At 46.2% G+C, this 27780-nt stretch overlaps 1 protein-coding gene across 9 annotated transcripts in view; it reads right to left on the bottom strand.

The window, feature by feature from the left end:
- The window catches only part of LOC121570285 (ELKS/Rab6-interacting/CAST family member 1-like), a 377938-nt gene that overhangs the window by 325315 nt on the left and 24843 nt on the right, over positions 1-27780 (bottom strand). For all 9 annotated transcript variants that reach the window (XM_045222185.1, XM_045222184.1, XM_045222183.1 and 6 more), the window contains 3 exons: positions 14977-15114; positions 7937-8077; positions 659-799 (listed from right to left, as the gene is read on the bottom strand). In XM_045222185.1, coding sequence (XP_045078120.1) covers positions 659-799; positions 7937-8077; positions 14977-15114 — 420 coding nt within the window. The remainder of the gene's footprint in view (positions 1-658; positions 800-7936; positions 8078-14976; positions 15115-27780) is intronic.

Below are 27780 nucleotides of genomic sequence, written 5' to 3' on the forward strand. Positions count from 1 at the left end.
TGGGGCAGGTTGGAGTGTTTGTCTAAGAACTGACTCCATCACTAGACATCACATAGCAGACTCACTGACTGGACAGGTCTACTCAAGGACATAAAACTGATCCTAGTGCAGTGGGGCAGCTAATCGGCTATGTAGATGACTGATGCATAGGGCTAAGAACTGATCTGAATGCAGTTTGAAGGCTGTGCCGTTGAATGGGGCAGGTTGGAGGGTTCATCTAAGAGCTGACTGCTTGACTAGACATCACATAACAGGGAGGCTAACTGATTGGACAGGTCTACTGAGAGACATTTACTGATCCTATTGCTGTGGGACGGCTATAGAGTTGACTGGGACAAGGCTAAGAACTGACCTGAAAGCAGTCTGAGACCTGTGAAGTTGAATGGGGTAGAGTCGAGGTGTAGGGTTAATAGCTGATCTCAGTGGAAGTTCATTGGAAGATTGACTGCAACAGGGCTGGGGAGTAAGTAAGAACTGACCTAATTTCAGCGGAATGGCAATGAGTAGTGTAGGGCTGGTAAGTGGGGTCAAGGACTGACTTCAGTTTAGTGGAAGGCCCATATCATTGACTGGGGCAGAGCTGGGGAACAGAGCTAAGAACTGACCAGAGTGCAGTGATACAGTATGTGTTTTTATTAAGGGGTGAGAAAAAGATTACCTTCTTGAGCTGGTTCTCCATCTTGATGCACTCCTCTTTCCTCTGCTCCAGAGAGATCTCCAGACTCTTCAGTTTAGAATCCTTCTTCAGACCAGAGGAGGCCAGGGACGACGCATGCTCCTTTAGGTCTAGCAGGTTGGTCTGAGAGGGAGGGAAGGAGGGAGAGAGAGAGAGAGAGAGAGAGAGAGAGAGAGAGAGAGAGAGAGAGAGAGAGAGAGAGAGAGAGAGAGAGAGAGAGAGAGAGAGAGAGAGAGAGAGAGAGAGAGAGAGAGAGAGAGAGAGAGAGAGAGGGAGGGAGGGAGGGAGGGAGGGAGGGAGGGGGAGGGAGGGAGGAGGGAGGGAGGGAGGGAGGGAGGGAGAGGGAGAGGGAGAGAGAGAGAGAGAGAGAGAGAGAGAGAGAGAGAGAGAGAGAGAGAGAGAGAGAGAGAGAGAGAGAGAGAGAGAGAGAGAGAGAGCGAGAGAGAGAGAGAGGGAGGGAGGGAGGGACAAACAAAGAAAGAGAGAGAAAAAAGTCAAAAGTCATTCAAAGGACAAAGTGTTATTCAAGCTTCCATTTACATTCTGAGGAGTGAGTCGACTAAAAAGTGAATGTAACATAGCTAGAGTGCAATGTATAGGCCTAATGCTCTAGGTTAGACTTTAATTAAACTAGACACAACAAACCACAAATCAATGCTAACTGGTTGGGCTAGGAACCTGCAGTCAGTCGTGTCAACCTCACACACACACACACACACTCCTCTCCTCTGTCCTATCGCTCACTGTCACAGACAATAAGCCCATCCTGTCAGGGTAACAGGAAGGCCCCAAATGTCTTTCCCATCGTTCCGTAACCCATAATTCAGTAGGGCGACATGGGAACATGGCGGGAGTGGAGTAAACATCAAGCTGCCTGGTGGAGCAGCAGATACTGACCTCCATCATAACACCATTCCCCCCTCTCTCTCTCTCTCTCTCTCTCTCTCTCTCTCTCTCTCTCTCTCTCTCTCTCTCTCTCTCTCTCTCTCTCTCTCTCTCTCTCTCTCCCCCTCCCTCCCTCCCTCCACAATACAGAACAGTCTGATCACGTCTCCATGTTTCTCAATCTGCTGATCCACGCTCCAAATACACAGCCTTCCATCCATGAAGAACTGTTTCCTGTCTTTCTTTTTACCTCTGTTTTCTCCCGGAGAGAGAGAGAGAGAGAAGGAGAGAGAGAGAGAAGGAGAGAGAGAGAGAAGGAGAGAGAGAGAGAGGCTCGCGTTGGGTTAGGAAAACACTGTTTTCTGGCTTTTTGTCCAGTTTTTAGGATTGATTATAGTATGTTGGTACAGCTGGATGTATGTTGGTACAGCTGGATGTTATAGTATGTCGGTACAGCTGGATGTTATAGTATGTTGGTACAGCTGGATGTTATAGTATGTCGGTACAGCTGGATGTTATAGTATGTTGGTACAGCTGGATGTTATAGTACGTCGGTACAGTTGGATGTTATAGTATGTTGGTATAGCTGGATGTTATAGTATGTTGGTATAGCTGGATGTTATAGTATGTTGGTACAGCTGGATGTTATAGTATGTTGGTACAGCTGGATGTTATGCTATGTTGGTATAGCTGGGTGTTATAGTATGTTGGTTTAGCTGGATGTTATAGTATGTTGGTACAGCTGGATGTTATAGTATGTTGGTACAGCTGGATGTTATAGTATGTTGGTATAGCTGGATGTTATAGTATGTTGGTCCAGCTGGATGTTATAGTATGTTGGTACAGCTGGATGTTATAGTATGTTGGTACAGCTGGATGTTATAGTATGTTGGTACAGCTGGATGTTATAGTATGTTGGTACAGCTGGATGTTATAGTATGTTGGTACAGCTGGATGTTATAGTATGTTGGTACAGCTGGATGTTATAGTATGTTGGTACAGCTGGATGTTATAGTATGTTGGTACAGCTGGATGTTACAGTATGTTGGTACAGCTGGATGTTACAGTATTCTGGTACAGCTGGATGTTATAGTATGTTGGTACAGTTGGATGTTATAGTATGTTGGTCCAGCTGGATGTTACAGTATTCTGGTACAGCTGGATGTTATAGTATGTTCGTATAGCTGGATGTTATAGTACGTCGGTACAGCTGGATGTTATAGTATGTTGGTACAGCTGGATGTTATAGTATGTTGGTACAGCTGGATGTTATAGTATGTTGGTACAGCTGGATGTTATAGTATGTTGGTACAGCTGGATGTTATAGTACGTCGGTACAGTTGGATGTTGTAGTATGTTGGTACAGCTGGATGTTATAGTATGTTGGTACAGCTGGATGTTATAGTATGTTGGTACAGTTGGATGTTATAGTATGTTGGTACAGCTGGATGTTGTAGTATGTTGGTACAGCTGGATGTTATAGTATGTTGGTACAGCTGGATGTTATAGTATGTTGGTACAGCTGGATGTTATAGTATGTTGGTACAGCTGGATGTTACAGTATTCTGGTACAGCTGGATGTTACAGTATGTTGGTACAGCTGGATGTTATAGTACGTCGGTACAGTTGGATGTTGTGTATGTTGTTACTGCTGGATGTTACAGTATTCTGGTACAGCTGGATGTTATAGTATGTTGGTACAGCTGGATGTTATAGTATGTTGGTACAGCTGGATGTTGTAGTATGTTGTTACTGCTGGATGTTACAGTATTCTGGTACAGCTGGATGTTGTAGTATGTTGGTACAGCTGGATGTTATAGTATGTTGGTACAGCTGGATGTTGTAGTATGTTGGTACAGCTGGATGTTACAGTATTCTGGTATAGCTGGATGTTATAGTATGTTGGTACAGCTGGATGTTATAGTACGTCGGTACAGCTGGATGTTATAGTATGTTGGTACAGCTGGATGTTATAGTATGTTGGTACAGCTGGATGTTATAGTAAGTTGGTACAGCTGGATGTTATAGTACGTCGGTACAGCTGGATGTTATAGTATGTTGGTACAGCTGGATGTTATAGTAAGTTGGTACAGCTGGATGTTATAGTACGTCGGTACAGCTGGATGTTATAGTATGTTGGTACAGCTGGATGTTATAGTATGTTGGTACAGCTGGATGTTATAGTAGTTGGTACAGCTGGATGTTATAGTACGTCGGTACAGCTGGATGTTATAGTATGTTGGTACAGCTGGATGTTATAGTAAGTTGGTACAGCTGGATGTTATAGTATGTTGGTACAGCTGGATGTTATAGTATGTTGGTACAGCTGGATGTTATAGAAGTTGGTACAGCTGGATGTTATAGTATGTTGGTACAGCTGGATGTTATAGTAAGTTGGTACAGCTGGATGTTATAGTACGTCGGTACAGCTGGATGTTATAGTATGTTGGTACAGCTGGATGTTATAGTATGTTGGTACAGCTGGATGTTATAGTAAGTTGGTACAGCTGGATGTTATAGTACGTCGGTACAGCTGGATGTTATAGTATGTTGGTACAGCTGGATGTTATAGTATGTTGGTACAGCTGGATGTTATAGTAAGTTGGTACAGCTGGATGTTATAGTACGTCGGTACAGCTGGATGTTATAGTATGTTGGTACAGCTGGATGTTATAGTAAGTTGGTACAGCTGGATGTTATAGTATGTTGGTACAGCTGGATGTTATAGTAAGTTGGTACAGCTGGATGTTATAGTATGTTGGTACAGCTGGATGTTATAGTATGTTGGTACAGCTGGATGTTATAGTATGTTGGTACAGCTGGATGTTATAGTATGTTGGTACAGCTGGATGTTATAGTACGTCGGTACAGTTGGATGTTGTAGTATGTTGGTACAGCTGGATGTTATAGTATGTTGGTACAGCTGGATGTTATAGTATGTTGGTACAGTTGGATGTTATAGTATGTTGGTACAGCTGGATGTTGTAGTATGTTGGTACAGCTGGATGTTATAGTATGTTGGTACAGCTGGATGTTATAGTATGTTGGTACAGCTGGATGTTATAGTATGTTGGTACAGCTGGATGTTACAGTATTCTGGTACAGCTGGATGTTACAGTATGTTGGTACAGCTGGATGTTATAGTACGTCGGTACAGTTGGATGTTGTAGTATGTTGTTACTGCTGGATGTTACAGTATTCTGGTACAGCTGGATGTTATAGTATGTTGGTACAGCTGGATGTTATAGTATGTTGGTACAGCTGGATGTTGTAGTATGTTGTTACTGCTGGATGTTACAGTATTCTGGTACAGCTGGATGTTGTAGTATGTTGGTACAGCTGGATGTTATAGTATGTTGGTACAGCTGGATGTTGTAGTATGTTGGTACAGCTGGATGTTACAGTATTCTGGTATAGCTGGATGTTATAGTATGTTGGTACAGCTGGATGTTATAGTACGTCGGTACAGCTGGATGTTATAGTATGTTGGTACAGCTGGATGTTATAGTATGTTGGTACAGCTGGATGTTATAGTAAGTTGGTACAGCTGGATGTTATAGTACGTCGGTACAGCTGGATGTTATAGTATGTTGGTACAGCTGGATGTTATAGTAAGTTGGTACAGCTGGATGTTATAGTACGTCGGTACAGCTGGATGTTATAGTATGTTGGTACAGCTGGATGTTATAGTATGTTGGTACAGCTGGATGTTATAGTAAGTTGGTACAGCTGGATGTTATAGTACGTCGGTACAGCTGGATGTTATAGTATGTTGGTACAGCTGGATGTTATAGTAAGTTGGTACAGCTGGATGTTATAGTATGTTGGTACAGCTGGATGTTATAGTATGTTGGTACAGCTGGATGTTATAGTAAGTTGGTACAGCTGGATGTTATAGTATGTTGGTACAGCTGGATGTTATAGTAAGTTGGTACAGCTGGATGTTATAGTACGTCGGTACAGCTGGATGTTATAGTATGTTGGTACAGCTGGATGTTATAGTATGTTGGTACAGCTGGATGTTATAGTAAGTTGGTACAGCTGGATGTTATAGTACGTCGGTACAGCTGGATGTTATAGTATGTTGGTACAGCTGGATGTTATAGTATGTTGGTACAGCTGGATGTTATAGTAAGTTGGTACAGCTGGATGTTATAGTACGTCGGTACAGCTGGATGTTATAGTATGTTGGTACAGCTGGATGTTATAGTAAGTTGGTACAGCTGGATGTTATAGTATGTTGGTACAGCTGGATGTTATAGTAAGTTGGTACAGCTGGATGTTATAGTATGTTGGTACAGCTGGATGTTATAGTAAGTTGGTACAGCTGGATGTTATAGTATGTTGGTACAGCTGGATGTTATAGTAAGTTGGTACAGCTGGATGTTATAGTACGTCGGTACAGCTGGATGTTATAGTATGTTGGTACAGCTGGATGTTATAGTATGTTGGTACAGCTGGATGTTATAGTAAGTTGGTACAGCTGGATGTTATAGTACGTCGGTACAGCTGGATGTTATAGTATGTTGGTACAGCTGGATGTTATAGTATGTTGGTACAGCTGGATGTTATAGTAAGTTGGTACAGCTGGATGTTATAGTATGTTGGTACAGCTGGATGTTATAGTAAGTTGGTACAGCTGGATGTTATAGTATGTTGGTACAGCTGGATGTTATAGTATGTTGGTACAGCTGGATGTTATAGTATGTTGGTACAGCTGGATGTTATAGTAAGTTGGTACAGCTGGATGTTATAGTATGTTGGTACAGCTGGATGTTATAGTACGTCGGTACAGTTGGATGTTATAGTATGTTGTTACTGCTGGAGAAGGGAAGGGGCTTGGTGGTTGGGTATTGTGTTGTGTAACTTGTTAAAGCTGTACTTGGAGCAGACAGACAGCGTAGAGGAATGCAAGGGATCACACAGTATAGGAATAACATGAACAACAAACCTATTCTACCACTATATAGGAGAAAATATGACTGGCTGTGTGTGCGTACTTGCATGTGTCACACACACACACACACACACACACACACACACACACACACACACACACACACACACACACACACACACACACACACACACACACACACACACACACACACACACACACACACACACACAGACCTCACCTCTACACACACACACACACACACACACACACACACACACAGACCTCATCTCACCCCTACACACACACACACTTGCTGAGTCAAGTCCCAGGTCCATCCCCTCCTCCTTTTATCATTCTGTCCGTTCATTCAGAGTGTCTCAGACAAACAGTGGACTGAACGCATCAGCAGTGGCCCATGGCTGACTGACTGGCTGACAGCTCCTGCCCTGCCTGCAGACTAATGCCTTGTCCCTGCCACCCAGACACACACACACTCCATGGCTTAGTATTCTCCTCTGCTCTGTCTGCCTGCCACTCTCAAGACAGGGCAGTAGCCAGTCAATCAATAGGCAGAGAGAGAGTCAATTGCTGATGTTTGGGCAGGACCGTCTGTCTGTCATTCAAGGAGTCTGTGACTCATCCAATCTAATACTCTGTGGACTTTCCTACAATGAAATGACTGGCTGGAAATTGAAGATGAATTGCAGTCAGGCAGCTCATTGTGTGGTCAGAATATGATCTTGGTTCAGTGATTGTATGGTCATTGTTATCCATGTGTGGTCAATGTAGCTCTCCTATTGGTCAGACAGGTCTCCCTGCAATAGTCTGAGTATGGTCCCTGTGTGGTCAATGTAGCTCTCCTATTGGTCAGACAGGTCTCCCTGCAATAGTCTGAGTATGGTCCCTGTGTAGTCAATGTAGCTCTCCTATTGGTCAGACAGGTCTCCCTGCAATAGTCTGAGTATGGTCCCTGTGTAGTCAATGTAGCTCTCCTATTGGTCAGACAGGTCTCCCTGCAATAGTCTGAGTATGGTCCCTGTGTGGTCAATGTAGCTCTCCTATTGGTCAGACAGGTCTCCCTGCAATAGTCTGAGTATGGTCCCTGTGTGGTCAATGTAGCTCTCCTATTGGTCAGACAGGTCTCCCTGCAATAGTCTGAGTATGGTCCCTGTGTGGTCAATGTAGCTCTCCCTATTGGTCAGACAGGTCTCCCTGCAATAGTCTGAGTATGGTCCCTGTGTGGTCAATGTAGCTCTCCTATTGGTCAGACAGGTCTACCTGCAATAGTCTGAGTATGGTCCCTGTGTGGTCAATGTAGCTCTCCTATTGGTCAGACAGGTCTCCCTGCAATAGTCTGAGTATGGTCCCTGTGTGGTCAATGTAACACAAAAATGTATGCATGCATGACTGTAAGTCGCTTTGGATAAAAGCGTCTGCTAAATGGCATTATTATTATTATTATTAATGTAGCTCACCTCTCGGTCAGACAGGTCTCCCTGCAATAGACTGAGTTTCTCTCTGAGCTCCTTCAGTTCTTTCTTGTTGGACTCGATCTCTTCTGTCTTCTCTCTGTCGTCTCTGTCTCTCTGCTCCTTCAGACGCTCAATGATATGCTCCTACAGAGAGGGACAGAGGGTTCATTCACACATGGGGACAGTTAAAGTTAAGTCACACATACTCACCTGAAGAGGAATGGGTTCCACTCAGTGTTTCCCCTACCACTGTAAAGGTGAGGTGGGTCGCCCTGCCTAAGGAGTCCTCTTCTATTGGTTTCTATTGACAAGAGGGTCTGAATGTTGCTTTGAGGGGCATTACACCTGGCCTGGAAAATAATCTAGGAGAAATTGCTATAATATAATGGCTATTATTACATCATATTAAACTAATAATAACCACTTTTTGTTTAATAATAAGTATGTTTTTCCTCATTCATCGCCTCACACACAGTCCATCAAAGTTTAACTGGCACTTGAACTTACTACACTGACTAAATCAAAAGCTCAGTAACATTTAATGTTGTAGTCAAGCTCACACTCCTTATATCACATCTAGAACAGTGTCTGGCAGAGTGTTCAACATTCACAGCCACTCAAAACAACACACACCACGTACTGGAAACGGTTGGCTCTTTTCATCTCACACCTGCGGGTTTGTGTGTCAACCTCAACCAAGCTCTGCATCGCAGCCAGGCCTTTACCACATCATTGTGTTTTCAGAAACTCTGAATTCATTTAGAACTCCTCTATTAAAACCCTCTAAAATGAGTCAGGTCTAATTCTGGTGCATTCAGCCAGAGTCACTCAGAGGTGAACACCCCAACGTTATAATATGTGTAGGAGAGAGAGAGAGGGAGAGAGGGTGAGAGGGTGAGAGGGAGAGAGAGAGTGAGGGAGAGAGAGAGGGGAGACGGAGAGAGAGGGTGAGAGAGAGAGAGACAGAGAGAGAGGGTGAGGGAGAGAGAGAGAGAGAGAGAGTGAGGGAGAGAGAGGGGAGACAGAGCGAGAGGGTTAGGGAGAGAGAGGGGAGAGGGAGAGAGAGAGAGAGAGAGAGAGAGAGAGGGTGAGAGAGAGAGAGAGAGAGAGGGTGAGAGAGAGAGAGAGAGAGAGAGAGAGAGCGAGAGAGAGAGAGAAACAACCCAGAGCTATAACATGTGTGAACGGTTCTCATAACAACCCACAATAACACAACTCTGACCCAAGAAAGAAATACGCTCAAACCTAAAAAGATGGAAGGAGGGAGGGAGGGAGGGATGGAGAGAGTGGGGAGGGAAGGAGGGAAGGTGGGACGGAGGGTTGGTGGGAAATAATGTGTTCTAATAACACACCATCTGACCGAAGAAAGAAAACCACTAAAACCTATTGAGGAGGAAGGAGGGAGGGAAGGAGGGAAGGAGAGATGGAGGGAAGGAGGGAAGGAGGGAAGGAGGGAAGGAGGGAAGGAGGGAAGGAGGGAAGGAGGGAAGTAGGGAAGGAGGGAAGGAGGGAAGGAGAGATGGAGGGAAGGAGGGAAGGAGGGAAGGAGGGAAGGAGGGAAGGAGAGATGGAGGGAAGGAGGGAAGGAGGGAAGGAGAGATGGAAATAATGTAAAACAATAACAGTTCTAAGAGCATGTGGCTGCGGCCCACACTCGCTGTCAATGGCCTGCGAATGGAGGAGAGGCGTGTAGAAACCTCTGGTGAAAATATATATCTACCTTTACACTGTTCACTTCACTGTTACAGTACTAAAGTTAAAACCAAGCCCCCCGCTTGACCACTGCACACACAACCCCCTGACGCGTCCGGTGAAAAGAGGGAGAAAAAGAGAGAGAAAAGAGAGAGAGCAAGGTCGAGAAAGAGAGAAAGGGGAGGAAGAGAGCGAAAGAGAGAGGGAGAGAGAGAAAGTAAAGAGAGAATGAGAGAGAGAGAGAGCAAGATCGAGATTCGAAAGCTCTACTCGCCTCGGAGCAGTTTCACACTATGACCGGCCAAAACTCACACCACAAGCACCATCCTGACACACCAAGCACCATTCTCACACACCATGCACCATCCTCACACACCAAGCACCATCCTCACACACCAAGCACCATCCTCACACACCATGCACCATCCTGACACACCAAGCACCATCCTGACACACCAAGCACCATCCTCACACACCAGGCACCATCCTCACCCACCAAGCACCATCCTCACACACCAAGCACCATCCTCACACACCATGCACCATCCTGACACACCAAGCACCATCCTCACACACCAAGCACCATCCTCACACACCAAGCACCATCCTCACACACCATGCACCATCCTGACACACCAAGCACCATCCTGACACACCAAGCACCATCCTCACACACCAGGCACCATCCTCACCCACCAAGCACCATCCTCACACACCAAGCACCATCCTCACACACCAAGCACCATCCTAACTCACCAGGCACCATCCTGACACACCAAGCACCATCCTGACACACCAAGCACCATCATCATACACCAAGCTGTCTTACTGGACATGAATAACCATTCTCACTGTGCTGTAGTGGTGTAGTGATATAGTGGTGTAGCGATGTAGCGGTGTAGCGATGTAGTGTAGTGTAGTGGTGTAGTGGTGTAGTGATGTAGTGTAGTGTAGTGGTGTAGTGGTGTAGTGATATAGTGGTGTAGCGGTGTAGCGGTGTAGCGATGTAGTGTAGTGTAGCGGTGTAGCGGTGTAGTGTAGTGTAGTGGTGTAGTGGTGTAGTGATATAGTGGTGTAGCGGTGTAGCGATGTAGTGTAGTGTAGCGGTGTAGCGGTGTAGCGATGTAGTGTAGTGTAGTGGTGTAGTGGTGTAGTGTAGTGGTGTAGTGTGGTAGTGTAGTGGTGTAGTGGTGTAGCGATGTAGCGGTGTAGCGATGTAGTGTAGTGTAGTGGTGTAGTGGTGTAGTGTGGTAGTGTAGTGGTGTAGTGGTGTAGTGTAGTGGTGTAGTGTGGTAGTGGTGTAGTGTAGTGGTGTAGTGTGGTAGTGTAGTGGTGTAGTGGTGTAGTGTAGTGGTGTAGTGTGGTAGTGTAGTGGTGTAGTGGTGTAGTGTAGTGGTGTAGTGGTGTAGCGGTGTAGTGGTGTAGTAGTGTAGCGGTGTAGCGGTGTAGTGGTGTAGTAGTGTAGTGATGTAGCGGTGTAGCAGTGTAGTGTAGTGGTGTAGTGGTGTAGTAGTGTAGTGGTGTAGTAGTGTAGTGATGTAGCGGTGTAGCAGTGTAGTGTAGTGGTGTAGTGGTGTAGTAGTGTAGTGGTGTAGTAGTGTAGTGATGTAGCGGTGTAGCAGTGTAGTGTAGTGGTGTAGTGGTGTAGTAGTGTAGTGGTGTAGTAGTGTAGTGATGTAGTGGTGTAGTGGTGTGGTAGTGTAGTGGTGTGGTAGTGTAGCTTAGTTGGTAGAGCATGGCGTTTGCAACGGCAGGGTTGTGGGTTCGATTCCCACGGGGGGCCAGTATGAAAATGTATGCACTCACTAACTGTAAGTCGCTCTGGATAAGAGCATCTGCTAAATGACAAAAAATGTGGTGTGGTTTATTTATTTAACCTTTATTTAACTAGGCAAGTCAGTTAAGAACAAATTCTTATTTACAATGACGGCCTACACCGGCCAAACCCGGACGACGCTGGGCCAATTGTGCGCAACCCTATGGGACTCCCAATCACGTCCGGTTGTGATACAGCCTGGAAACGAACCAGGGGGTCTGTAGTGACGCCTCAAACACTGAGATGCAGTGCCTTAGACCGCTGAGCCCCTCGGTAGTGTAGTGGTGTAGTGTGGTAGTGTGGTAGTGTGGTAGTGTGGTAGTGTGGTAGTGTGGTAGTGTAGTAGTGTGGTAGTGTGGTAGTGTGGTAGTGTAGTAGTGTGGTAGTGTGGTAGTGTAGTGGTGTAGTGGTGTAGTGGTGTAGTGTAGTAGTGTGGTAGTGTAGTAGTGTGGTAGTGTGGTAGTGTGGTAGTGTGGTAGTGTGGTAGTGTAGTAGTGTAGTGGTGTAGTGTAGTAGTGTAGTAGTGTGGTAGTGTAGTAGTGTGGTAGTGTAGTGGTGTAGTGGTGTAGTGGTGTAGTAGTGTGGTAGTGTGGTAGTGTGGTAGTGTAGTAGTGTGGTAGTGTAGTGGTGTAGTGGTGTAGTAGTGTATTAGTGTGGTAGTGTGGTAGTGTGGTAGTGTAGTGGTGTAGTAGTGTAGTAGTGTAGTAGTGTGGTAGTGTAGTAGTGTGGTAGTGTGGTAGTGTGGTAGTGTGGTAGTGTAGTAGTGTGGTAGTGAGGTAGTGTGGTAGTGTAGTAGTGTGGTAGTGTAGTAGTGTAGTAGTGTGGTAGTGTGGTAGTGTAGTAGTGTAGTAGTGTAGTAGTGTAGTAGTGTGGTAGTGTAGTAGTGTAGTAGTGTAGTAGTGTAGTGGAGTGTAGTAGTGTAGTAGTGTAGTGAGTGTAGTAGTGTAGTAGTGTAGTAGTGTAGTAGTGTAGGTAGTGTGGTAGTGTAGTAGTGTAGTAGTGTGTTGTAGTGTGGTAGTGTAGTAGTGTAGTAGTGTAGTAGTGTGGTAGTGTAGTAGTGTGGTAGTGTGGTAGTGTGGTAGTGTGGTAGTGTAGTAGTGTAGTAGTGTGGTAGTGTAGTAGTGTAGTAGTGTAGTAGTGTGGTAGTGTAGTAGTGTAGTAGTGTAGTAGTGTGGTAGTGTGGTAGTGTAGTAGTGTAGTAGTGTAGTAGTGGTAGTGTGGTAGTGTAGTAGTGTAGTAGTGTAGTAGTGTGGTAGTGTAGTAGTAGTGTGGTAGTGTGGTAGTGTAGTAGTGTGGTGTGGTAGTGTAGTAGTGTGGTAGTGTAGTAGTGTAGTAGTGTGGTAGTGTAGTAGTGTAGTGGTGTAGTGAGTGTAGTAGTGTGGTAGTGTAGTAGTGTAGTAGTGTAGTAGTGTAGTAGTGTAGTGGTAGTGTGTAGTAGTGTAGTAGTGTGGTAGTGTAGTAGTGTGGTAGTGTAGTAGTGTAGTAGTGTAGTAGTGTAGTAGTGTAGTAGTGTAGTAGTGTAGTAGTGTAGTAGTGTGAGTGGTAGTGTAGTAGTGTGGTGGTGTAGTAGTGTAGTAGTGTAGTAGTGTAGTAGTGTAGTAAGTGTAGTAGTGTAGTAGTGTAGTAGTGTAGTAGTAGTGTAGTAGTGTAGTAGTGTAGTAGTGTGGTAGTGTAGTGGTGTAGTAGTGTGAGTAGTGTAGTAGTGTAGTAGTGTAGTAGTGTGGTAGTGTAGTAGTGAGTGTAGTAGTGTAGTAGTGTAGTAGTGTAGTAGTGTAGTAGTGTAGTGGTGTAGTAGTGTAGTAGTGTAGTAGTGTAGTAGTGTAGTAGTGTAGTAGTGTAGTAGTGTAGTAGTGTAGTAGTGTAGTAGTGTGGTAGTGTAGTAGTGTAGTAGTGTAGTAGTGTAGTAGTGTAGTAGTGTGGTAGTGTAGTAGTGTGGTAGTGTGGTAGTGTAGTAGTGTAGTAGTGTAGTAGTGTAGTAGTGTAGTAGTGTAGTAGTGTAGTAGTGTAGTAGTGTAGTAGTGTAGTAGTGTAGTAGTGTAGTAGTGTAGTAGTGTAGTAGTGTAGTAGTGTAGTAGTGTGGTAGTGTAGTAGTGTAGTAGTGTAGTAGTGTAGTAGTGTAGTGGTGTAGTAGTGTAGTAGTGTAGTAGTGTAGTGGTGTAGTAGTGTAGTAGTGTGGTGGTGTAGTAGTGTAGTAGTGTGGTAGTGTAGTAGTGTAGTGTGGTAGTGTAGTAGTGGTGGTAGTGTAGTAGTGTAGTAGTGTAGTGAGTGTAGTAGTGTAGTAGTGTAGTAGTGTAGTAGTGTGGTAGTGTAGTAGTGTGGTAGTGTGGTAGTGTAGTAGTGTAGTAGTGTAGTAGTGTAGTGAGTGTAGTAGTGTGAGTAGTGTAGTAGTGTAGTAGTAGTGAGTAGTGTAGTAGTGTAGTAGTGTAGTAGTGTAGTAGTGTAGTGGTGGTAGTGTAGGAGTGTAGTAGTGTAGTAGTGTAGTAGTGTAGTAGTGTAGTAGTGTAGTAGTGTAGTAGTGTAGTAGTAGTGTAGTAGTGTAGTAGTGTAGTAGTGTGCAGTGAGTGTAGTAGTGTAGTAGTGTAGTAGTGTAGTAGTGTGGTAGTGTAGTGGGTGTGGTAGTGTGGTAGTGTGGTAGTGTAGTAGTGTGGTAGTGTGGTGAGTGTAGTAGTGTAGTAGTGTAGTAGTGTAGTAGTGTAGTAGTGTAGTGAGGTGTAGTAGTGTGGTAGTGTAGTAGTGTAGTAGTGTGGTAGTGTAGTGAGTGTAGTAGTGTGGTAGTGTAGTAGTGTGAGTAGTGTAGTGGAGTGTAGTAGTGTAGTAGTGTAGTAGTGTGGTAGTGTGGTAGTGTAGTGAGTGTAGTAGTGTGGTAGTGTAGTAGTGTAGTAGTGTAGTAGTGTAGTAGTGTAGGGGTGTGGTAGTGTGGTAGTGTAGTAGTGTAGTAGTGTAGTAGTGTGGTAGTGTAGTAGTGTAGTAGTGTAGTAGTGTGGTAGTGTGGTAGTGTGGTAGTGTAGTAGTGTAGTAGTGTAGTAGTGTGGTAGTGTAGTAGTGTAGTAGTGTAGTAGTGTAGTAGTGTAGTAGTGTGTATTATAGCCTCATTCTCATAGCTCAGTCACCACAACTAAACCACAGCTTTTATTTTCATAGATAACACAGTTCTATATTAACACCTTCGTGGTTAGGGTGTTGGGGGCAACGAGTGCAGGACGTGGTATTGTGTGTGTGTGTGTGTGTTTGTTGTGTGTGTGTGTGTGTGTGTGTGTGTGTGTGTGTGTGTGTGTGTGTGTGTGTGTGTGCAGGAGAAAGGAGGAGAGGGGTGAGGAGAAGGGGTGAGGAGAGGGGTGAGGAGAAGGGGTGAGGAGAGGGTAAGGAGAGGGGTGAGGAGAGGGGGTAAAGAGAGGGGGACTAATATGGGAAGAAAGAATATTTAGCTTTTATTTTATTTTACGTCACACACACACCTAACGTGTGTCAGCGAGTGTGTGTCACCGTGTGTGTGCATGTGTGTGTGTGTGTGTGTGTGTGTATATATAATATATACCTTCTCAGCCAGTGCTTCCTCCAGGGTGGTGAGAGCTGTGTCCGTGTTGGAGGTGTCTGTCTGGAGAGACTTGACTCTGTCCTTCAAACTAGTCATCTGTTTCTCCTTGTCTCTCAGCTGCTCCTGCAGGTTCTCAATCTGGAGACAGGGAGAGGGAGGGAGGGAGGGAGGGAGGGAGGGGAGCAGGTGGGAGGAAGGGAGGGGCGGGAGGAAGGAAGGAGAGAGGGAGGGAGGGAGAACAGAGGAGGGAGAGCGAGAGAGCATTGTGAGTCAGCAGAAAACACACACATAAGCTCTTGCTTGAGTGACACTCACACTCACACACACACACACTCACACACACACACACACACAAGCACACAAGCACACAAGCACACAAGCATACACACAACAGGCTCAGTGTGACAAACACACAGTGTATGTTCTGAACCTGGTACAGACAGGGACAGAACAGAACACACACACACACAAACATCACACACACACAAAACACCACACACACACAGGACAAACAAAGACAGAGAAGCATGTGTTTTAATGTGGAATGAACAAACAAAACATAACACAGAACAGAACAGAACAGAACAGAACAGAACAGAACAGAACAGAACAGAACAGAACAGAACAGCACCAGTATTTCCAGAGAACACAATGTGGCCATTCAGATTGACCACTGCAGAGCGATGTGTCCTGAATAGGGTTGAAAAGGGAGGGTACATCACTGGAAACTTTCAAAGTTTACCAGTAAACTTACAGAATTTGTGTAACTTTTTACAATATATATATATATTTTATATATAAACACAAACAAACAGAAACAACAACACAACCACTACACCTGATACACACCACAACATGTCCACACCTGATACACACAACATGCCCACACCTGATACACACCACAATATGCCCACACCTGATACACACCACAACCACTACACCTGATACACACCACAATATGCCCACACCTGATACACACCACAACATGTCCACACCTGATACACACCACAACCACTACACCTGATACACACCACAACATGTCCACACCTGATACACACCACAACCACTACACCTGATACACACCACATGCACATGTACACACCACACACCCACACTGATACACACCACAACATGCCCACACCTGATACACACCACAACATGCCCACACCTGATACACACCACAACCACTACACCTGATACACACCACAACATGTCCACACCTGATACACACCACAACCACTACACCTGATACACACCACAACATGTCCACACCTGATACACACCACAACATGCCCACACCTGATACACACCACAACATGCCCACACCTGATACACACCACAACCACTACACCTGATACACACCACAACATGTCCACACCTGATACACACCACAACATGTCCACACCTGATACACACCACAACCACTACACCTGATACACACCACAACATGCCCACACCTGATACACACCACAACATGTCCACACCTGATACACACCACAACATGCCCACACCTGATACACACCACAACATGCCCACACCTGATACACACCACAACATGCCCACACCTGATACACACCACAACATGCCCACACCTGATACACACCACAACACCACACCTGATACACACCACAACAGACCACACACCACATGATACACACCACAACATGCCCACACCTGATACACAACACAACATGTCCACACCTGATACACACCACAACATGCCCACACCTGATACACACCACAACATGCCCACACCTGATACACACCACAACATGTCCACACCTGATACACACCACAACCACTACACCTGATACACACCACAATATGCCCACACCTGATACACACCACAACATGCCCACACCTGATACACACCACAACATGCCCACACCTGATACACACCACAACATGCCCACACCTGATACACACCACAACATGCCCACACCTGATACACACCACAACCACTACACATGATACACACCACAACCACTACACCTGATACACACCACAACATGCCCAAACCTGATACACACCACAACATGCCCACACCTGATACACACCACAACATGCCCACACCTGATACACACCACAACATGCCCACACCTGATACACACCACAACATGTCCACACCTGATACACACCACAACATGTCCACACCTGATACACACCACAACATGCCCACACCTGATACACACCACAACATGCCCACACCTGATACACACCACAACTTGCCCACACCTGATACACACCACAACATGCCCACACCTGATACACACCACAACATGCCCACACCTGATACACACCACAACATGCCTACAACTGATACACACCACAACATGCCCACACCTGATACACACCACAACATGCCTACAACTGATACACACCACAACATGTCCACACCTGATACACACCACAACATGTCCACACCTGTCCATGAACACATGCAAACACACAGTAGCCTCCCCTTTCAATACACTGGATACACATCCAATTCAAACACCATTATGTCTGTTGGGAACTGTCACACTCCTCAAAATGGTCAATGTAAGGTTTCCAGATTTTATCAAACGTTTATTTTTGCTTAATTTTATAAAACAACGGAATGTAATTACATAGTTCAGCCCTACAGTTCGTTATTGACGGTGAGAATTATGCTTTCCAATTGATAGCTATACATTTGTTTGCAGCAATTAGACCTAGGTTACAAAACTTTATTTGATATTGGTCACCAATATTTACTGTCACGGTTTCGGCCGAGGCGGCTCCTCCTCCTTGTTCGGGCAGGTTTCGCCGGTCGTCGTCTCCGGAGTTCTAGCTGCCACCGCTCTATGTTTCTTGTTTGTTTGGTTTTGTCTGTTAGTCACACCTGTTTTGTGTTAGGTCTCATTTAGCACCCTATTTAGTTTCCTTGTTGTTAGGTTAGTGTTGTGTGTAATTGTTCGTGTCGTGTTTGCGCTACCCGTGTCGGTACGCTATTTTCCTTAGTTTCCTCCTTGTGTGTTAGGAGAGTTTTACGCACCTGTGTGTGCGCTCGCATTTACGCCTGTGTGCGTCCTTTTGCCTCCGGCCTGTTTTGGATATATTTTTGTGCTTAAGTAAAGTCTTGTTGGACTTATCCTCTGCTGCCTGCGCCTGATTCTACACCACACCTATACACAGCAACGTGACAGAATTACACACCTCAACATGGAATCAGCAGGAGCACCCGTCGACACCATGGAGGAGCGTCTCCTTGGTCAAGAGCACCGGATCAACCGAATCGGGCACGCCTTGGAGGGCGTCATGGACACCCTTCGTCGATGGGAGACCAGCGGGGTTCCCACAGCCCCACCTATCGCACCATCACCACCGGACAGCCAGCCCGTCCATCGACCGGAACCCAGTGGGATTCGGCTCTGCGCTCCCGAGGGCGTACGACGGCACCGCTGCCGGGTGTCAGGGGTTCCTCTTACAAGTGGAGCTCTACATTGCCACCATACACCCGGCGCCCTCGGGATACGAGAGCGTTTCCGCCCTCATCTCCTGTCTCACCGGCAAGGCGTTGGAGTGGGCCAACGCCGAATGGAGGGAATAGACGCCGCCACAGTCACCTATGCGGAGTTCTCCCGTCGCTTCCGTGCGGTCTTCGACCATCCACCAGAGGGAGAGCGGCGGGGGAACGTCTATTCCACCTCCGACAGGGGATGAGGAGCGCTCAGGCGTTTGCGCTGGAGTTCCGGACTCTAGCGGCTGATGCGGGGTGGAATGAGAGGGGCCCTCATAGACCACTTCAGATGTAGCCTTCGGGAGGACGTCCGCAGGGAGTTAGCCTGCAGGGACACTACACTAACATTTGACCAGCTGGTGGACATGGCCATTCGACTGGACAACCTGCTGGCGACCCGCGGACGTCCCAGGTGGGGGCCCCCATTCCACCCTCCAGCGCCTCCGAGCAGTGTCCGATGGAGCTTGGAGGTGCTGGCGCTAGAGGGAGAAGAGGTAGGAGCCCGAGGGGGGCAGTCTCCTGCACCAAGTGTGGGCGCGGAGGGCACACCGCGGCTAGGTGCTGGGGAGGGTCCCCTGGTGAGGGAGAGAGCAGGTCATACAGTGGGAGTCCACCCAGGTGAGTAGGCGCCCTACTTACCCAGAGCTTTCTGTCGTACACATTACCTTACCTGTTTGTTTCCCACAGGTTGCACCTCGGTCCCAGCATAAGGCGCTAGTCGATTCAGGCGCAGCTGGGAATTTTGTAGATCGGAGATTCTGTGTTAAGTTAGGGATTCCCCTCCTTCCAGTCGAAAAACCCTTTCCTGTACATGCCCTAGATAGTCGTCCGTTAGGATCTGGGTTGATTGGGGAGGTCACAGCGCCACTTAGGATGATGACGCAGGGGGTCATGAGGAGACGATTCAACTCTATCTGATCGACTCTCCTGCGTATCCGGTGGTACTGGGGCTTCCCTGGTTGATGACCCATGATCCTACTATTTCCGTGGCGCAGAGAAGGCTCTTAAAGGGTGGTCTGCTCAGTGTGAGGGGTTATGTCTGGGTGTTTCCGTAGGGGCGACCTCGGTGGAGAGTCCGAACCAGATGCCAGCACTGCACATTCCTCCTGAGTATGAGGATTTGGCGCTCGTGTTCAGTAAGACCAGAGCGGCACAGTTGCCACCTCATAGACAAGGGGATTGTGCGATAGACCTCCAGACAGGAGCAGCGCTTCGCGGAGCCATGTGTATCCTTTGTCACAGGAGGAGAAAAGGGCAATGGAGACTTACATTGCCGAGTCTCTGAGACAGGGATACATACGGTCCTCCACTTCTCCCGTGTCCTCAAGCTTCTTTTTTGTGAAGAAAAAGGATGGAGGTTTGCGTCCGTGTATTGATTACCGCGGTCTCAATCAGGTGACGGTGAAGTACAGCTATCCACTTCCTCTGATTGGGACCATGACGGAGTCCTTACACGGGGCAAGGTTCTTCACAAAATTGGATCTCAGGAGCGCATATAACTTGGTGCGCATTAGGGAGGGCGATGAGTGGAAGACAGCATTTAGTACTACCTCCGGCCATTACGAGTATCTCGTCATGCCATATGGGTTAATGAATGCTCCATCAGTCTTCCAATCGTTTGTAGACGAACTTTTCCGGGACATGCAGGCGCAGGGAGTAGTGGTGTACATAGATGATATTCTTGTGTACAGTGCTACTCGGGCCGAGCATGTAGCCCTGGTGCGCAGGGTATTGAGGAGACTGTTGGAGCATGACCTGTATGTCAAAGCTGAGAAATGTCTGTTCTTCCAGGAGTCAGTTTCCTTTTTGGGTTACCAGTTGTCTGCGTCAGGGGTGAGAATGGAGGTGGACCGAGTGTCCGCCGTGCGTAATTGGCAAACCCCAACTACGGTTAAAGAGGTGCAGCGGTTCTTGGGTTTTGCGAATTACTACCGGAGGTTTATCCGGGGGTTTTGGACAGGTGGCAGCTCCCATAACGTCTCTTCTGAAGGGGGTCCGGTGCGCTTGCAGTGGTCAGCTGAGGCGGACAGGGCCTTTGGGAGACTGAAGGACCTGTTTACCTCGGCGCCGGTGTTGGCGCACCCGGATCCCACTTTACCCTTCCAAGTTGAGGTGGACGGCGTCTGAGCCGGTATCGGGGCAGTTCTTTCTCAACGATCCGGTACACCACCTAAGCTCCGCCCCTGTGCTTTTTATTCTAAGAAGCTCAGTCCGGCGGAGCGGAATTATGACGTAGGGGACAGGGAGCTGTTAGCCGTAGTACAGGCCCTAAAGGTGTGGAGGCATTGGCTTGAGGGGCTCAGCACCCTTTCCTCATTCTGACCGACCATCGTAACCTGGAATACATTCGGGCAGCTAGGAGACTGAATCCTCGCCAGGCTCGATGGACTATGTTTCTCGCCCGGTTTGTGTTCAAGATCACTTACATCCCTGGGTCCCAGAACGGGAAGGCAGATGCTCTGTCCCGTCGGTATGACACGGAGGAGAGGTGCGTGGAGTCCATTCCCATACTACCGGAGTCTTGTCTGGTGGCACCGGTGGTGTGGGAGGTCGATGCGGAGATCGAGCGGGCGTTGCGCACCGAGCCTAGTCCTCCACAGTGTCCGGTGGGTCGGGTGTACGTCCCGCTCGAGGTCCGGGATCGGCTGATTTATTGGGCTCACACGTCCCCCTCCTCTGGACATCCGGGTATTGGCCGGACAGTGCACTGCCTTAGTACGAAGTACTGGTGGCCAACGTTAGCCAGGGATGTGAGGGTTTATGTCTCCTCCTGCTCAGTGTGTGCCCAGTGTAAAGGCGCCCAGACACTTGCCCAGGGGTAAATTACAGCCCCTGCCCGTTCCACAACGACCCTGGTCTCACCTCTCGGTGGATTTTGTTACCGACCTTCCCTCCTCACAGGGGAATACCACCATCCTGGTCGTTGTGGATCGGTTCTCGAAGGCCTGTCGTCTCCTTCCCATGCCGGGTCTTCCTACGGCCCTACAGACCGCTGAGGCTCTATTTACTCACGTCTTCCGGCATTACGGGGTGCCCGAGGATATAGTGTCCGATCGAGGCCCCCAGTTTACCTCCAGAGTCTGGAGAGCATTTATGGAACGTTTGGGGGGCTCCGGCGTACACGGTTCGGACCATCCTGGATTCGAGACGCCGGATGGGGGGTCTCCAATATCTCGTGGAGTGGGAGGGGTACGGTCCGGAGGAGCGGTGCTGGGTGCCAAGGAGGGACATTCTGGATCCGTCCCTGATGACCGAATTCCATCGTGGTCATCCTGCGCGCCCTGCTCCGCGTCCCCCTGGTCGTCCCCGAGGCCGGAGGCGGCGCGCGGCTGGGGCCGGAGGGGGGGGTACTGTCAAGGGGGGGGTACTGTCACGGTTTCGGCCGAGGCGGCTCCTCCTCCTTGTTCGGGCAGGTTTCGCCGGTCGTCGTCTCCGGAGTTCTAGCTGCCACCGCTCTATGTTTCTTGTTTGTTTGGTTTTGTCTGTTAGTCACACCTGTTTTGTGTTAGGTCTCATTTAGCACCCTATTTAGTTTCCTTGTTGTTAGGTTAGTGTTGTGTGTAATTGTTCGTGTCGTGGTTGCGCTACCCGTGTCGGTACGCTATTTTCCTTAGTTTCCTCCTTGTGTGTTAGGAGAGTTTTACGCACCTGTGTGTGCGCTCGCATTTACGCCTGTGTGCGTCCTTTTGCCTCCGGCCTGTTTTGGATATATTTTTGTGCTTAAGTAAAGTCTTGTTGGACTTATCCTCTGCTGCCTGCGCCTGATTCTACACCACACCTATACACAGCAACGTGACATTTACATTTCCCAACAGACATAATCATGGAGATGGATGGATATACATTTCTAGACACAATAATATGACAGCACAGACATTATCCCAAAATGGTGTCAGTTTGTCACAGGACCACAGCATATGAAACAGGGTTCCTTTATGCTTTTTGCATCTCCCACAGAGATGTAACATTTCTGGGTGCATTACATGCATTCTGGCAGGAGCGGAGTAAATCCTATGGATTATTTTGAATTCCGATCATTTATGTCGAAGGCTGTGTGAGCAAGTATGAAAATGTTCACATATCTGTGACCAATAGTTTTAATATTGGTAACTTTCAAGGATTTTATGTAATTTATCACAAGACATCTGGTGGCCCTTTTGGGTACCTCAGGCTATCACGGGTGTCTGTAATTATCTCTGGCCCTCTGTGTGGCCTTATCACATGTAAAATAAATAACATAATCAAATAAGATGATTTTAAAACAAAAAAATAGAAAGACAAAGCTGTAAAACAGTACCCTAAATGTAAACCATCACCTTAGTGAATACCATTGGTGTTTAATATGAGGGGTTCAGCATGAAACATCTTTTATTTGATTTTTTTAACGCTTTTATTTATTTTACTATGTCAATATGACTTTGTTGTAAATGCGCCAAACTGGTGGCAGTTGTGAAAAAAGTACATACTTGGAAGAGTTGCAGAGTTAATTGAAAATTATGCCATTGTTAACTAGATGTTTTTTTCATTAATTAGGCTATTTCCTCTTGAACCATATGGCCTGTCCACTAGAAACTCATGGACAATATGGACAAATTACATTAAAAAAAAAAGTTATTCAAGTATATATTACCAAAGTTACCACAGATTGCCATAGATTACCTGTTACTTACCGAAATTACCAAAGATTCTGGTAACTTTGGTAACCCTAGTCCTGAATACAGAGCAAAATATTGTTGTTTGGATTCTGATAAAACCCCATTGACTCTAAAATACGTCACATTAACCTCATCTACCCTCCAGCTGAATAAATGATTTCCACTTCATTTCTTAAAATAGAAATGGAGGGCTGAATAAAACGGTGTTTAATTTGCATCGTCAACTTTTCTTATCTGGCTGTGAACAGTGGCGTTAGTGCCTGGAGCTGAGAGGTTGATAAATGGCATGGGTATGTGAAAGAGCGAACACACACACACACACACACACACACTCAATCTTTCTCTCACTCTCTCTCTCTCTTACACACAAACACACACATATATCCATCCATCATCAGAGACAGCTCAATGAAGAGACTGTCTGTTTCTTTCTCCTATTTCACATTTAATTAAACACAGACTGGTTTGATTAATATCTGCTATATTCTGTCTATCGGGTTTGAAATAAACTGGTGTCAATATATCACCTCACGTATGAATGTGAATGTCCTCTCTCTCTCCCCTCTCTTTCTCTCTCTCTTTCTCTCTCTATCACTCTCTCTCTGTTGAAATAATGATTGAGGGGGTTAGAACCAAAGTACAAAAATAATCGCACCATAAATATAGTTTAATTGCTGTTACAATTTTTTCCAACTGCTTACACACAAAATCTTTTCATGTCACACGATTTTTGAAACCTCTCACTCAAAGTGCAAAACTACACACCAAATCTCCAAAACCATAAGCTATTTCTCAGCCTTTGACTCAGTTGTCAATTGCATGAAACAGTTTTTTCAAAACACTACACACAATTCTCTACCTAAAACACAAAAATCTAACAGGAAGTGACTTGCTTTCCTTTTCCAAACACAACCAATCAAAATGCTACACTTATTCACCAGGTCACACACACACTCCTCACATGTGCAAACACTAATTGCTTAACTGATCACTAACCAATCACTGCTTTACTGTAGTATAGGCCTATAAATAGGTCAAAGGTCAGATTACCTGTTTTGAACAATGGATGCCAACAATGGACAGAGAGCAAGAGGAGTAGGAGGGAGAGGCAGGGGACAACAACGAGGACAAATTCAAAGATGAAGAGTTGGAGGAGGAAGAGGAGGACGAAGACGAAGACGAGGGCAAAGAAGAGAAGGAAGGAGAGCCATCTCTGATGAGATTAGGGCAACGCTTGTTGATCATGTGATCAACCATGGTTTGACCATGAGAGAGGCTGGACTGAGAGTCCAGCCCAACTTGAGTCGATTTACAGTGGCGTCCATAATTCGAACCTTCAGAAATGAGAACAGGTATGCAACTATCTAATGACTATTTTAGCATTAGAGTAATGTACTGTAAAATACGTATGACTGCATAGTATTGCATAAACATTTGTAACTCTAAGCCATCCATTTACTGCATTGAATGAATGAGGTTGGTTATCATGCTGTACTACCTTTTTTTGTACATTGTTTACAGTTCCTATGCTGAACACATACTGTGTTTGAATTCTGTACAGAGTGGAAAGGCAAAGACATCATGGAGGACGAGGACGCTTGTTTAGATGTACAAGAGACTGCAATTATAAATATGGTTTTGGCCAACGATGCAATTAGGATTCGAGAGATAAGAGAGCATATCTTGAATAATGACACCATATTTAACAACATCAATGCTGTAAGCCTGTCGACCATACAACGCCTCCTCCAACGGCACCAAGTGACGATGAAACAACTTTACAAGGTGCCATTTGAGAGAAACTCTGACAGTCAAGAATCTGCGACATGACTTTGTAGAGGTATGTATGCAACACTACTTCCAGTACTTCAGACATACCATATTTACTCATCTGTATATCCTTTTGTCTGTTACAGAGAGTATTGGAGATGGATGCCCATGTAATTCGCCATGAATTTATTTATGTGGATGAGGTTGGCTTCAACCTCACCAAAACCAGGCGCCGCGGAAGAAATGTAATGGGATAGAGGGCAATTACCAATGTCCCTGGACAGCGTGGGGGTAATATAACTATGTGTGCTGCCATCACTCAAAACGGGGTCCTCCATCACAATGCCACACTGGGTCCGTACAACACCGGCCATATGCTCACTTTTCTGGATGCAATTTACACAATGCTTGTCCCTGATCCAGATCAGGAGCCTGCTAGATTTGTGGTTATATGGGACAATGCTAGTTTTCACCGGGCTGTTCTGGTCCAAAACTGGTTTGCCACCCATCCACAATTTGTAGTTTTGTACCTACCCCCATATTCACCTTTTCTAAATCCCATAGAGGAATTATTTTCAGCCTTGGGCTGGAAAGTGTATGATCGCCAACCCTATGCCCGCATGCCGCTTCTCCAGGCAATGGAGGACGCATGTGGGGACATAGAGGTTGCCTCTTTCCAAGGTTGGATACGCCATGCTAGGAGATACTTCCCTCAATGTTTGGCAAGAGAAAACGTATCTTGTGATATGGACGAAGTATTGTGGCCAGACCCAGCCCGGAGAAGAGATGAAGCGTAGCTTAGCACTGGTGACTGCCCCCCCCCCCACTAATTCCTGGAATGCCAGATGTGAGGCATTTTGCATTTTGTGTGTGCAGTTTTGGGAATTGTGTGTAGAGTTTTGAAAAAAGGAGACATCGTTTTGAAAACGTGTGTAAGCAGTTGGAAAAAAACTGTAATTCCAAATAGAAAATGCATTATTCAGCGTCTAAGTATGAAAGTGTTTTGTTCCTCTGATGCAGTTTGACAACTTCATCTCCTCTCTTATCTGTCAAAGTCGGTTACCATGGCAACGAGCTGTCCACTGGCTCATCCAATCAGAAGGCTCGAGGGAAGGCTAGCGTATGATCAACTCCAAATCAGCCTGTAGCCCCTTCACCCCCGCAGCATGATTCATGAAGATCTAAGCAATACAGTAATATCTCAACCTTAGCCTCGTTCAGGCTCAGATCTCTCAGATCTATAAGAGGAACCCATTTGAGGGGGAGGGCTCAAGTGGCTTGGGATAGTAATGTAGGGGTATGTGTGAGTCTGGGAGAGCCACTCAGACAGGGAGTGGGAGGGAGACCACCTAAAGGCTACTGGGATAATAGACAGTCTGCAGAGCAGACGACTAGCCAGGAAGAGAGTGGCTCTCCCAGACTCCCTCTTTCTCAGTCTTTATCTCCCTCTATCCTCTTCTTTCTCCTTCCATTTCTTTTCCTACATCCCTCGTCTCTGTCGGTCCACGCCAGAATCATCTCTAGACGTTGCTCATCTTAATAATTAAAAAGCAAATTTTTTTCTCTTCTAAAAGTCCCTCAAAAAAACAGAATCAAACAATAATAACCTGAGACGTAACCAATAATGAGAGTTCATGGCCGAGATCGTACGAAAATATACAATTGTGTCAACTTACAGTATGAATTTAATTAAACCGCTGGATGTTTTGGCAGAAAGGTTTCGCAGAGGAAAAACAAATGAAAAAACTGAGTGGAAAAAGTGAGAAGAAATTTGATAATGAATTTTGCTGCCCTGTTGCAGTTCAAACAACTACAGCTGCTTCCCAAGAAGAAACAAAACCAGGGTTTGGCCGGTTTCTTGTTTTAAATCATGTTTAGACATGTTTAGACAGATTCCATCCTAAATTCCATCCCAAATGGCACCCTATTCCCAATGTAGTGCACTAAGGTGCCATAGGGCTCTGGTCAAAAGTAGTGCACTACATAGGAAATAGGGTGCCATTTGGGATGCATCCCTGGTCTGTGATGCTGATAGTCAGTCAGTAGAGGTGTTTTAAAGTGAATAGTTGAACAGTTTCATAGTTAAGAAAAGGAAAGGGCTGTCTTGGTAATGGGGTCTCACACTGTCAACTATTGGTTTTCTGGTCTATAACAGGGTCGAGGCAGGTGTGTCATTTGCTCTCTCTCTCTCTCTCTCTCTCTCTCTCTCTCTCTCTCTCTCTGTCTCTGTCTCTGTCTCTGTCTCTGTCTCTGTCTCTGTCTCTGTCTCTGTCTCTGTCTCTGTCTCTGTCTCTCTCGCTCTCTCTCTGTGTCAGTGTCTGTGTGTGCCTTGGGTGGAAGAGTAGGAGGAGGTTTAAGGCGTCCGCATGCTTCCCAACCGAAACAGTTCGGAAGAATTTATGCATATATTATGACGTCATTTTGTGATGTTTTTGTTCGTTTTGGACTTCAGTAAGTTTTATTTTTTCAGTTGTTCGGGCACACAACATTTTTTTTATTGAGGCAAGCCGAAGTCGGTAGCCGAAGTCTACGCCCCTTCGTCGGTGATTGGTCAACAATAGGGATTCTTCAGTGAAGTCTTTGCTGTCATTCAATGAGAGACGACTCATTTTCATGCACATGGTGGACTGAGTCTGCCCAGTGAAATACAGTCTACCTGACTGACAACCTGTCAGAACTCAGGATGTAAAACACACACAGAGGTAGAAATAGACACCTTGAAATGGACGGCGGTACATTAAAAAAGTCACCATTGAAATCAGCCAGACACACACACACACACACACACACACACACACACACACACACACACACACACACTCACTCACTCCTGTCCAGACTTGTCTGAACACTCCAACACACTTGACATTCAGAGAGACTGTTCCTTTGATCCAGCCT

This window comes from Coregonus clupeaformis, chromosome 8 (genome assembly GCF_020615455.1).
Source record: "Coregonus clupeaformis isolate EN_2021a chromosome 8, ASM2061545v1, whole genome shotgun sequence".
Taxonomy (NCBI): domain Eukaryota; kingdom Metazoa; phylum Chordata; class Actinopteri; order Salmoniformes; family Salmonidae; genus Coregonus; species Coregonus clupeaformis.